At 27.4% G+C, this 13,456-nt stretch overlaps 2 protein-coding genes across 10 annotated transcripts in view; one reads left to right on the forward strand and one right to left on the reverse strand.

Moving 5' to 3' along the window:
• The window catches only part of LOC129909803 (ubiquitin carboxyl-terminal hydrolase 30 homolog), a 228,063-nt gene that overhangs the window by 145,181 nt on the left and 69,426 nt on the right, over positions 1–13,456 (reverse strand). The window lies entirely within an intron of this gene.
• LOC129909798 (histone deacetylase 4) overlaps positions 1–13,456 on the forward strand; it is a 116,502-nt gene that overhangs the window by 89,386 nt on the left and 13,660 nt on the right. For 6 of the 9 annotated variants that reach the window (XM_055986885.1, XM_055986876.1, XM_055986882.1 and 3 more), the window contains 3 exons: positions 12,561–12,689; positions 13,116–13,277; positions 13,346–13,413. In XM_055986885.1, coding sequence (XP_055842860.1) covers positions 12,561–12,689; positions 13,116–13,277; positions 13,346–13,413 — 359 coding nt within the window. The remainder of the gene's footprint in view (positions 1–12,560; positions 12,690–13,115; positions 13,278–13,345; positions 13,414–13,456) is intronic. The other 3 variants (XM_055986879.1, XM_055986884.1, XM_055986881.1) reach the window with 2 other exon arrangements.

Raw genomic sequence — 13,456 nt, forward strand, 5'->3', positions numbered from 1 at the left:
GTTTTCCATTACAAATTCAAAAAAAAAAAAAAATATTTATTACAAATAAAAAAACGCCTTAAGAAAATATTTATTGCAAACAAAAAAATTTGCTTTAAAAAAATGTAATTGCAACTGAAAAATATATTAAAAATTTTTTTTAAGGCAATTTTTTTTTTCACTATGAAATTTTTTTACTTGCAATAAATGATATATTTTTAAATTTCAAATGTATTTTTACAACCTTGAATAATAATAATATATAGCTTTTATTAAAATAATAATAATGGCCATCGGCGTAAAGCCATTTTAAACACTTTAATCACGCTAAATACGGTTTTTACAAACTTGTAACAAAAATGACATACGTCTTGACTCTTGTAGAAAATTTTCACAAATAAACAGAAACTTGTAACTTTTTTTTTTTTGGTGAAACAGAAACCCACAAGAAACTTGAAAGCTCACAAATTTGTTACTTGTAAAATACAAGTTTCGGTGAAACAGAAAATGGATTTTTTCACAAATTTAAAATTGTAGATTACAAGTACAATTTTGTGATCACAAGAAACTGGTGAAACAGAATTTCGCGATTTTTTCACAAATATTGTGAAAATTACTTGTAATTACAAATTTGTAAGTTGGTGAAATAGGGCCCAGATCTGTCTCTCAAAAAGACTTCATCTAAGAAATATACTTGGCATTTAATCCTAGCTTACATTTTTAATGGTTGTAAATGATAATTCAACAACTATTTCAGTTACTATCTTATAAGAATCTAATTTAAAATAGAAATTGTGTAAATAACAAGAATCATTATCAAAATCATCAAAATCAGTAAGGAGGGAGGAAATTGCTCATTGATCTTTGAAAAAATTCACTGATCTTCTGAGTAAATGTTTAAAAGCAGAAAAACTAAATGGTTTTTGAAAGATCGTTGTAGAATTTACACGAAGATGAACAATAAATTAAAAAAAAGCCATTAAATGGTAACGAAAAGTGACTAACACGTTGTGTAAGAACAGAAGCTATTTAGCCATTTGTCCCAAATATTTCATTATCTTCTCATACTCACACATAAATTTTGTGATATCGTCAGTACATTAATACATACAAGCTAAAAGTTATTCAAATTTATATCAATCAATTGAGAATAATATATTATTTAAATTTATCAAGATATTGACTATTTTCGTCAAGATTATTATAGATTAGAGTACAGTGACTTAAAAAGAAATTCCCAATTTATGTGTGACAAAGTTCACTTCTTATATTTAGAATCTGTTTATAAAGAGAGCAAAGTTAACTATTTCCCTTGGTTATCTTAAACTCAAATAGTTTAGAAAAAAAAAACAAAAATGAGAAATAATAGTTTAATTTACAATGCTCTTAAACTAGTTGGTAGGTTTGCTTGGTTTTAATACTGGTAATTCTGTTGGACCGTCCTTTTTCACAATAGTGATAGCCAGTTAGCAGCATATAAAAAAAGCAGCGATTAATAGCTGCTATTTAAATTTCTTGAATGCTTGCACTGAAACAATGGTATAATCCAAATAGAACTTCTCAGTTTCGTCATCATCATGTTCAATTTTTCTCTACATCATTTGCTTCTTTTTTTGTTAATCAAATCATTAGATATGAAGAACAGAATGCTCACAAAAAAGCAGTGAAATTTAAAAGAGCCGAGAAGATTTTCTGAAAAAAAAAGCGCACTGAACCAAATCCTTACGTAAATACAACGAAAAAATTCGTTGAGCCAACGAAAATTTAATTAATTTTCAGCCGGTGAAAAATTTAATTGGCTCAACGAAATGGCTTTCATACGTTAATAAGAACTTCATCAATTAACGAAAACTGTCGTATTTTAATGAAATTCTTTCATAAAAATTTTTGATCAATATTAATGAATTTTTACATAACTTTACGAAATTTTTCACCAATTAACGCAAAATTTAATAAAATTGATTAATTTATGTAAGGAACTTTCGTAAGCTAACGATTTTTTTCGTAAATTTTATGAATATTTTAATAATTGAATTACGAAAAAATATTATCTAACGAAACTTTTCGTTGTATTAATTTATTGTTTTAATAGATAAATGCTTACTATATTTTCGTAATCCTACGAATTTTTTCGTAAGCCTACAAAATTTTTCTTTCATTTTGCTTTCCTAAAATTTGGAATAAGAAACCTGAAATTCAAAAAAGTGGAGCGGATCGAAAATTGTGAACCATTAAAAAAAAAAAATGTTATTTTGAACTTGAACTTTTAATTTAAAACAATGAGAGGGGTTATTAATTAGATACATGAAATAAACAAATTAAATTAAATAAACAAATAAAAAATAAATTAAATACATTCTTTCAGGGATTTGTTGGACCTCCTATGCCAATCAGCTATGTTTGGATGCTTTTAAGGTGTTCCAGCAAAAAAGTATCACACTTGAAAGGTTCCTAGGAGTCTTTGATGTTATACTTTATCGTAGACTTTTTTTAGAAATTGTCCTTTAATTTTAATTAAGCTCATATCCATAAGGGAGATAAGGATGACATTTTTGGAATCTGAAGAAAAAAGAAATAGAAAAACAAAACAAAAAGTTAAAATGCTTCAAAAACCAAAAATATGTATTTAAAAAAAAAAAAAATATAGGAAGCAATAATGAATAATCGAATGGTACTTACTTTCACAAATCTTCAGCCTGGTCCAAGACTTAAATTTAAAGAGCTTGGTAAAGGTTACGATCTAACAGAGGTAGAAGAATGTCTGTATTTTTTTTTTTTTGAAAAGATGAAACATAATCAAAGTTATTGGTAGCAAGTATACAATTTATCTTACCTATATAATTCTCGAGTAATGGTCTAATTTCCAGCTAAAAGAAGTTTATTTTAACTTTTCTTGGGTAGGATCAGCTTCTCATGAGCTTGCAATTATAATCACCACCTATTTTTTAATGAATTTTTTTATTTTTTATAATAACGCCTATCTACTTTAAATAATATTTTTGTATTTATTACGCGTGAAAAGTCTACGCACACAACTAACGAAAATAAAGCGTACTCTGTATGCATTTTCTCGTTAGTCTACGTTTTTTTTTCGTAAGGAAAGTTTTTATTCTTGTTAATCGATGTATTTTTTTCATAAGCCGATGTAAAATTTCATTAGTCTATGAAAAATTTTCATAAGCCAGTAATTTATTTTCATAATTAATGTTGAATTTTATAAGTTGATGAATTTTTTCGTTACTTGATTAAAATTTTGATAAAGTAAGGAACAAATTCTTATTTTATTCCTTAAAATGAGTATGAAATTTTTCGTATGAAACTGTATGAAACGTTTTCGTTAATTGATGAAGGTTTTCATATTACGAAAAATTACATATTTTCGTTGCGCCAACGAAAGTTTCGTTGAAAATGTTTACTGCTTTCCTGTTCACTTGATCGCTTCATGATTTGGATTTTTATATGACTGAGGACTGAGTAGTGATCAGCTATATTGAAGAAGTTCACTCAGTGGAAGAGCAGAGTGAATGAATAAAGCAGCTATCGCAAAAGTAGCCTCAGGTCTATCTGTATTGGATTGCATCTCGTTTATTAAAAATACTACAAAAACGTGCCACACAAACTTCATTATTACACCAAAATTGTTTATAGGTGCGGTTATTTATTAAATATTTGTATGCTTTGCTTAGTCTTCAATGGTATAAAACTATAAACAATAAACTGACTCCTACAAAACAAATATCAACATTAATATGCTGCTTGTTAAAGACTATAGTCACATGAACATAACAAATCTACTGTAACTACAGGTTTATTGCAATTTAATCTCTAAATTCAGATAAACTGTCGTCTTTTTTTGGTTTAATTCAGTTTACGTGGGTTGCAATTTATATGGCAAACCTTCTTTTCTTTTTTTTTTATTCGCATACCTCAACATAATGCACGTGAAATATCTTAATCTTTAAATTCTATTAATGAAAATTAATTTTTTTTATTTATGAAGTAAAAAGCGGTTTCTGGATTTGAAACAAGATTTAAAAAAAATGCAAACAAAAAAAGTAGTTTAAATAAAAAATGACATTCTCACACACAATAATAAAATGTGTATACTGCCTTAAGTCTAGCTTAAGGTCAATCTATTTCTAGATTTATTTGCTTTGTCACTTAGTAATGATACCATGCTTCATCGTCGTCGTCATCATCGTGACTATAGCGCTTTATAATGGCATACATAGCGGGCAAACCAATCTTTTCTATATAGATAACTCACAAGATAGATATATATTTATGCGAGGTTATACATTTGGCAAAGTATCTAGCCTAATTGATAAAGATACAGACTATGAAAAACCGGTTGACAGCAGTTGAAAAGCACTTCGATTCGGTTTTATTTTAATCTTCATTATGTATACAGCTAGTAAAGAAAGAATAATAGTTTTGAAAGCAGGCGGAGCGGACTATAAGCTAGATTTTATTAATAAAGTTGTAAACGAACAAACTTTATTAAGAAATTACAAAATAAAGTTTGGGTATTTAAGAATTTAATTTGTTTATGATGTGGTTTTGAATGAGGTTTGATCTAAAAAAAAATCGGCCTAAGCTAACTCCTCGATCCAATCTTTACTTACCCAATTGGTTTGAAATCAATTTGCCACCATTTATTAATTAATTTGCATTTTAATTAAAACTAATAAGGCGATTAGATAGAACCTTAGAACTTTTAACATACATAGGTACATAGATATGGATTAAAACTCCAATTCAAAGATATTGGTACTAAAGGGTCCCTAGATTTAAGAGTCCACACATGTAAAATTTCCTTAGTCAGCAATGCTAGGTGGGTCACTGTGGTGTATGCGTAACTTTTTTTATAGTTAACTGAAAAGTCGTAATGCAATTCCTTACAACTTTAGTTCAAGAATTTGAATACTGAAATATTTTGTTTACCAAATTATTTTTGAAATACTTAGTTTGATTGTAATTTAAATGAAGTGGTATTTCACATACGAATTGCTTCAAATTTTCAGAACCGCTCTCTCTCTCTTAGTAAAACTTAGATATTAATTCAGCGAATAAAAATGAAAGTACATAAGTAAAAATCATGGAGGTGGGAAATTTCGATGACCGAATTCTTAAAAAATCAACTTTGTTTTATGATAAAAATTTCATGCTCAAATGTTCGCTTTAGCCATAATTTGTCGGTTCATGAACGGGCAGAGAACAAAAATGTATATTTTTCAATTTACCGCAAAACCCCAAAAATTAGTACTAGAAAAACGTTCCTCGAAATGGTGGCATTCTCTTCAAAACGACTTTAGGGGTCTAGAAATAGTATCAATGTGAATGATACACTATTATATTAAGGTAGTAGGTACTAAATTAATCAAATATAACTTTATTTTTTTGGGACAGAGACCGATTTCTACAAAAAAAATGCTTTTATGCACATCCGAAACACTTAGGCCATAAGTAATTTCTTCTTTTGTTTTCTTGTAACTTTTTTGATAAAAGTGTATATAGGTATTACATCCATACTTAGATAGACTTCTGAGTAAAAATACCAAAAAAAATGCAAAATTATGAGTGTTAGATTGCATTATTTATTCAGATTCTAAGAGCGTTCCCGGAAATGACGTTCCCGGAAATGACGTTTTGACCTTAATTTATTTTTATTTTTTATGTCACAAAATTAAACGAAATATTTTTGAGATTATGTTGCAGTGGCCTCGATTTTTGATCATAATATCAACAAAAAATTAAAATTTCAATCTAACTATACCCCAAAACAAGCGTTCCCGGAATGACGGTTAATTGATGTACGCTACTTAAAAATGAAACTAAAACTAGTTTCTTACATACATTTTATATATTTATCCATAAAAATAAACGTGGAATGATAAATCTATATAAAATCAACTTTAAAAACTGAATGATTAATATATTGATACATTAAGAAATGTCGGTTTAATGCGTCATTTTTCTTGGGACAACTTTTATTAATGTATAAGAAATAACAAAACTTAATTTTTTTGTAAGAGATGTACCAATTCATAAAAAGTATTGTGTATATTTAGTACAATTTAGAAAAGAAATACTTAAAAATAATTGACTTTAATGTGTTTTAAGTCATTTGAATATCAGTTTTTGAGTTATGGACATGTCCGGGAACGCTGTTTTTGGGTATACATATAAGATGCAATAAAAAAGAAATTTAAACTTCTCTAACCGAAACAAATACATTCGTAAATGCGTGCCTACTATTTTAATTGGTAAATGAGAAAAAAAAATTTAAATAAATGTTATTTTGATTTAAAAAAATGCCTGGACATCAAATTTTCCACCTCCATGATTTTGACCCACATAGATTCATAAAACTAAATCTATGTTCTCTCTGTCAAATCATCCTTTAAAAGTATTGTATCCATCACTCAATTTTTCTGAAAGATGATGATTTGAAGAGGTTTTTGGGCCATATACAAAGCTATAAGCAAAATAAACCACAACTCAAGTGGTCGAAAGCTGTGCACACAACCTTTTTTTGACGCAGCCACTTTATTCTACAGGAATCATACACAAGTACGGTGACGCTGCTGTGTTTTGGGAACCAGCTAGTTTTTTTTTTTGTCCTGCAGCGTCACCGCACGAGTTGTTACATTTTTCAGTAGTTTGACGCAGAATAACCGCACTTGTCATACACTTGTCTTGGAGAATTAAATAGCTGCGACATGGCGGCGTTACAGGCCGGGCTTTAGCGTTCGTTAGTTTGTTTGTTTTATTTGAAATATTCGTTATTTTTAATCAGAAATACCTACATATGAACTACGAATACTTTTTGTGAGTTTAACGAGTGAGATGACCAATTTGAGGAGTATGTTGTACAATTCTGCCCATAATCTCGTAAAGGCTCTAACTACACTTTTCATATTTTTGAGTATAGAGATTAGAGAGAAAAAGTAAATCGCTTACTGTAAACTTACCAAAGTTACAGTAAAACATGTTTTTTATTAATTACCACTCTACTACTAAATCTACTACATTCGTTGTTAAATATGAATCTGAAGAAATGAAATGTACTGTTCTGATTGGTGGTTACAGCGCACAGTGTGCAATTTTGCCAATCTAGCAGTACTTAATTCTAATTCCAAGTAAACTTAATTTTTTTGATGCAAACCAGCTTAATTTTGTTAAGTATTGTATTTCTACAAGGGTTTTATTGATTTTCAAAATAATATATCTAACCATATGTCCAATATGTGGTATACGAGTACAAAATGTACCACAATGGGTGGGGAAGAGCCGACATCGAGCAAACGATTTTGGAAGTTGGTTCTTAAACTGTCTCTATTTCGAAAACGAAGCAAAATATCGAAAAATTTTATTTAATCTTTTTGTCTTATTTTGCCAACAAGAATCTAAAAAGTCATTTTCAATTTGTAAAAATGTGATGTGCGATTTTTCAAAAGATCAAAAAACTGGTTTTTGGCCTATGTACCTGAACAAAAAAAAAATTTTGTATGGGGTCAGCAGTCTAAAGCATGGAAAGTAAACGAATTCTAACACAGAATATACCAACGGAGATTTTAAACCCAATAACACGAAATATACACGAGGATACATTTTTAAAACGCTTCACAAAGTTACAGAACACAATAAAAAAACATCACTTTTAAGGACTTCAAACAAACGACTTTTTTTTTTTTATTTGTAAGTGCACAAAAAAATTACTTACCCTGAGAAGTTCTAATATATTACCAAAAATAAATAAAATAAATTTAATTTACACAACTTATTTTCCACTTGACCACGCTGTTATCAACTTGACACAAGAAAAGCAATGAGCTTTAATTTTTTTTTCTCTTGAACCAAGCTGATGTTTGTGATTCTGTTGAACGGTAAATACAGTTGTTTTCTTGTTTTTTTTTTAACACTCTATTGCCAGAGGTTTTACCTTTCATATGATACCAATTTTGTCGCATTTGAGAGACATTTATTTTTGATTAAAGTTCCGCTAGATAGGCAAAATTACACACTGTGCAGCGTGGTTACAGGATCTCTTTGAATAAAAAGTACACGAATGGGTGTAAATAAGGTTATAAATTAGATACATTTTTTTGCAGCATCTAAAACCAAGAATTTTACAAGCATTACCTAATGTGAATTTTCAGTTATGTCAACAATAGATGTCCAAAGAAATATCAAGAAATGGTGATTTCGATTCGTTTTATAATAATGCTGTATTTCTTATTCAAAGCCTACTCAAGACCAAGTATTTAATGCAGAATTCCCTTAATATCCTTGAAAATCACAGACTGCAATCCTTAAAAGTATTTTCTAGTATTGTTTATGTTCAGAATTTCACCTGCATGCCTTCAGATTTCATCATTAAATACTTAAAATTTATATCCCTACCAGTTGAATTCTTAATCTAATATCCCACTGTCCCCATCATCATCATCATCATCATAACTAAGCCATAATCGTGAGCTTAAAAAACAAACCACAAAATGTAGATTTCAAGTGTAATTGTGCGGTGGTCTATAGAGCAGCTAACACGCTGCTATTTGTGTGTTGCTCATTTACAAATTTATTTATTTATTTTTTTATTCTTCGACTTTTCAAAATTAAACTTTCTATTTATAAAACGGGACATGAAACGACGACGCAATTTAAATTGTCTTATTCCTATATAGCTAGTCAAAAGTGCTATATAGAGTTCAATGTGTATATTCTATTAATATAAAATTTTGTATTAATAAAAAAAAAATAAAGAAGAATTCTTAAGAAATTAAATATTTATTTGTGAATATTTTTAAAAAAGAAAAAAAAAAGATACAATATGTTTGTATATAATTATTATATATATAATAGTAAATATAAATACAAATTAGAAAACATTGAACGAAAAGAGTAAGATGTTGAATTTTTATGTGTATATTTTGTTTCTTTCAAATTTTTGGTATGTTAATTCATTTTGATTAATTTATCAAATCAAATCAAACGATGAAAAAAAAATCTATATTTATAAAAATCAAATTTATTTGAAAGAATTTTTTTTGTTCGTGTGATTCACAAACGCAATGGTCAATGATATCTAAATATTTATTTTTTTTTTTTTCAATTTCAAGTTTCAGTCCATGTTCAATGGACGAGGAAAGAATTTTAATTCACAAGTTTTTTTCCACCAGTAAAATGAATAAATGTACAAAAGAAGAACAAAAATAATAATAATATAATTGATCTTGTCCCAGAAAAAAAAATCAAATCAACAACATCAAATTGAAGACTTTATTTTGTTGTCATTTCTTATTTCTATACAAAATTTTATTTATCGATAATAATAATAATTTCGAGGTTGTAAGGTTACTTTTGATTTTTATGTGATCGTAACAAATAGAAATGAAATAAAATAAAATAACAAATAATATAAAATTAGAAGAAAAAATAGAAACAACTTCTGGTTTCTGTTAGTATAGATTCTATTTTGGATATCTATAGCCTTTTTCAACATTTTATAGCAGCTTATTTATACTGGTTTGCAATGTACAGTGCAGTTCGGTGGATTAGACTCCTAAATTTTTTGAAATTTTGCTGCAAATTAATCCATTGTTCGGGATTGCATGCTTGTTTCGTCAAAAATGACGGGTTTACTTTTTCGTCTATTTAAAGACTACCTATTTTTTTCTTTCCGAATTAATCTTCATGAAACATAATAAAAAACATGAATTTGGAAAATTATTCTGAACTGTACAAACACTTGCAAAATACGCATATAAAAAACATTTTTCTTAAAAGAAAATTACATGTATTCACATTTTATGTAAAGCAAATTGAATTTATTCTTCAAGCTTGTTTTTTATTATAGAAGTTAAGAAACTGTCCCACCCGTGACAAAAAATGTCCACCCGTGACAAAAAATAATTTACAAATGCATCTTTTCGGTAATATCAACTTAATGTAGAAATGAAATACAATTGCGTACATAATTTCATAAGAAAACAATTAATTTTTCAGATGTCCCACCCGTTACTATTGAATTTTTCATTTTTATTTAATATATGAACTTTGAAGCATTTGTTATTTCAGCATTTTTGGAGTATGTAGTTCTTCTGCCATTCAAAAATTGTCTACACCTCAAGAGCCATACATTGTTCTACTTTCGCATGGAGTAAAGACTCGCAATCGTAAATACTGTAGGTCAGTCTCATTGAATCTGATAAGCATATCTGCTGCGTTGTTTATTTTTGTCACTTAAAATTATTTATTTCATAGATTTTTGTTTAAAAATTGAGCAAATATTTCGTCACTAACAAAAACAATCTTATCGAATTTATGATTTGATCTATGAGGCATAGTGAACTGTTTTTTTTTTTTTTTTTTGTGGTTCTTAGAGTTTAAACATATTATACTAATTTTTCTAGATGATAATAAACTTAATCAAAATATAATTTTCTCGGGGGTTTTTAGTAAATGTCTCATTATCTTTATGCTCTGTTAGTTATGAGGTAAGTCTAAATTTTACATTTTTCCGTAAGATTGTAATGCGAAGAATTCTAAAGCAGTCTAAAAACTGCTTTGTCATGAAGAGTTTTTCGAAATATAAAATGGTAAAACCCATTTCAAAGTGTTAATTGCTAAATGATAAAAAAATTAATCAAACAACGTAATTTAATTCAAAGAATAAGGGAACTCAACAAAGTCACCTAAGTTCTAAAGAAACCATAAAAGTACTAAGGTTACTTTTGCTTAGCCCACGAAAAAAGTAAAATTTATTTTACTCAAAAAGGTCACGAAAGGAGGAAATAATTCTCTCTCTCTTACTAACTTTCAATATAATAATAAAATTATAATTAGCAAATCTTTACTTACAACTTTGGTAACATTGTTGAGACTTAGTTATAATGAAGTTTTGCCTGTTGTGAATGGACTGATGCCTGCTTAGAGATCTAAGTGTTTTGAGATTTTTTTCCTCGTAGCTCTGACAAAATATGTAATAGCTCTTCAAGAATCCACTTCAAATTGGATGCGATTTCGTGACAATATGTAAAGCTCCAAACCTGGTGCTTGTAACAATTGACACGGGCTTTCTTGAAATTCAATTCTTTGGAAACCGAAATTTACAAAAGGTTTACAAGTAGTGTATTCGAACACTAACTCATATTGAGGAGCCTTATTAAAAATAAATCACAAAATTAAATGTATTTAATCAATCAAACCTGATTGTTGAGTTGAGTTAGGTTTTAATTAGTAAATCAATGGAAATTTTTTTTTTACACAGTGTGGTTCAGAAATAGAATTCTATAATAGTGTTATTTTTATGACTTTGACATCACACATTTATTTATATGGAATATACTTGTCGTTTAGTTGTATAATTGTAGGTATATTATGATAATTATGTTCAAATCTAGAAAAAAAAAATTGTCAATTTATGATAGACTGAAAATATAAATTTGCATAATGACGTTTTATTATTATTTTTGTGCAAATAATTTGCATAATATTGTTTAAGTATGTCATTGTGTGTATATGCATTCACAAGGAATATATAAAAAAAAAACGTGACAAAGATGGTGATTTGTGATTTTGACATTTATATCAAATGTCAATTTCATTTGATTGCTTAATCATTAATTTAAAATAAATGATTCTAAACCAAAATATTGATTAGATGAAGTTTCATGGTCAAAAATATAAATATTCGAAGTTCTTATAGAGTTTTTTTTTTTAGTTAAATCAAAAAGTCAATTTTTATTTATGTATTTTGAATTAAATGACTTAACATAAAGTTAATCTTATTTATTTAATACAAAACCTTACACAAATGCCATTTTTTCTCCTGTCAAATTTAAAATTTGTAAGTTAGGAAAAAAAAGTTACTCATACGCCACAGTGACCTTATTTTTATTTAAAATGCACTTAAATTTGACGCATTTAGGTTACGAACAGTAGCTTCAAGAATTAGTTCTCCTGTTTTGTAGTATTGTACAGATACATATCATCAACTACTTTGTTTATTTTAGCACATTTTGTATGTATTTATCTTACCTCGTGGGCTAATGAACTAAACTAATATCAAATGAAATATGTTGTTCGTTTTTTTTTTCAAAAGCTTTTTTTTAAGTAAACAAAGAACAACGCACGTGTCGTTTTGTAAATAAGTACATTAAATGTAAATAAAACTTAAAAAAAAAAAAAAAACTCTTAGATACATTTTGGTTTATGTGATATTTTTGTTATTATTAAAACAGCTGTCAACGTTGATATGTAGGTACGTATGTACCTGTCAATATAAGTTAAACGTTTTGTTGATGTTTTGATTAAAATAATATTGTTTAAACAATTTTCAATTTTAAAATATTAGTTCATATGTTTCACTGTAAAACAAATTTAAAAAAAAAAAAAGATCATTACACTAAACACGCGACTTGAAGAAAACCTTCAAAAGTTAGATAAGGTTTTTTTTTTTAAAGAAATACAATTTTTTTTATAAAATTTAATCATCTTTTTTTATATAATTCTTTTTTAAAACAAAAATACTAATCTCTTTTGAAATGTTACCTTGATTCAATAACATGTATCAATAGAACTCCTCTGTCATATTTCAGTTAAAGAAGGAACAAGAAATGCAAAAACAAATGCTCATACACTCGTTTCAAGAACAAAAAAAGCAACTAGAGCTACAGCATAAACTGCAGCTGGAACATAAATATCAGGTAAACTATCAATGAGATTAAAAAATTCAATTTTAAAGTAATGTAGTTTAAAAGAATAAAAAACATTAAGTGAAAAATTTTTTAAATAAAAAAAAATTTAAATTAACAATTAAATTTACATTAAAATTATCATCAACTATTATACAAAAAATACTCATAAAGACACAAAACATAAACTTGAGGTTTGCTTATTAATCTTATATAATATATTCTAGAGTATTTTCTTTTTGTTCTTTCAATTTTTCACTTTTTGTATATCTTTCAACTTTAAATCCTTTTTGGTTTTTTTTTGCTATTATTTCCTTTTTTTTTGGTTTTCGTTTTTTTTTGAAATTAAAAAAATATTTAAAAAAAAAATACAAAAACAAAACGAACAAAATTTTTCCAAAAACAAAACAAAATTTTTCGACATTATAATTACTATAGTTTGCGGCGCACTCACATGGCGTATTCCAGGAATTGCGGGATCAAAAAATTGCAGCAGCAGAACAACAAGAACGGGAACGGCGCGAACGTGAACGTGAAGCAATGAAACGCAAAGAAAATTGCAGTGCCAATGCAAGTCCCGAAGTTAAACAAATTTTAATGGTAAATTTTATAATTTTACATGTTAAAAATAAACAGTTTTTAATGATTCTTTATTTTTTTTTTTTTAGTGTTTTTTGATGAACAAAAAACAAGCGGCTTCTTCTAATGGCATGACAGCGTCACCTTACTCTAAAAGGTAATAAATTATTTTAGATTTTCTAAAATTTGTTTTAACAATT

The sequence above is a fragment of the Episyrphus balteatus genome, chromosome 2, assembly GCF_945859705.1.
Source record: "Episyrphus balteatus chromosome 2, idEpiBalt1.1, whole genome shotgun sequence".
NCBI lineage: Eukaryota > Metazoa > Arthropoda > Insecta > Diptera > Syrphidae > Episyrphus > Episyrphus balteatus.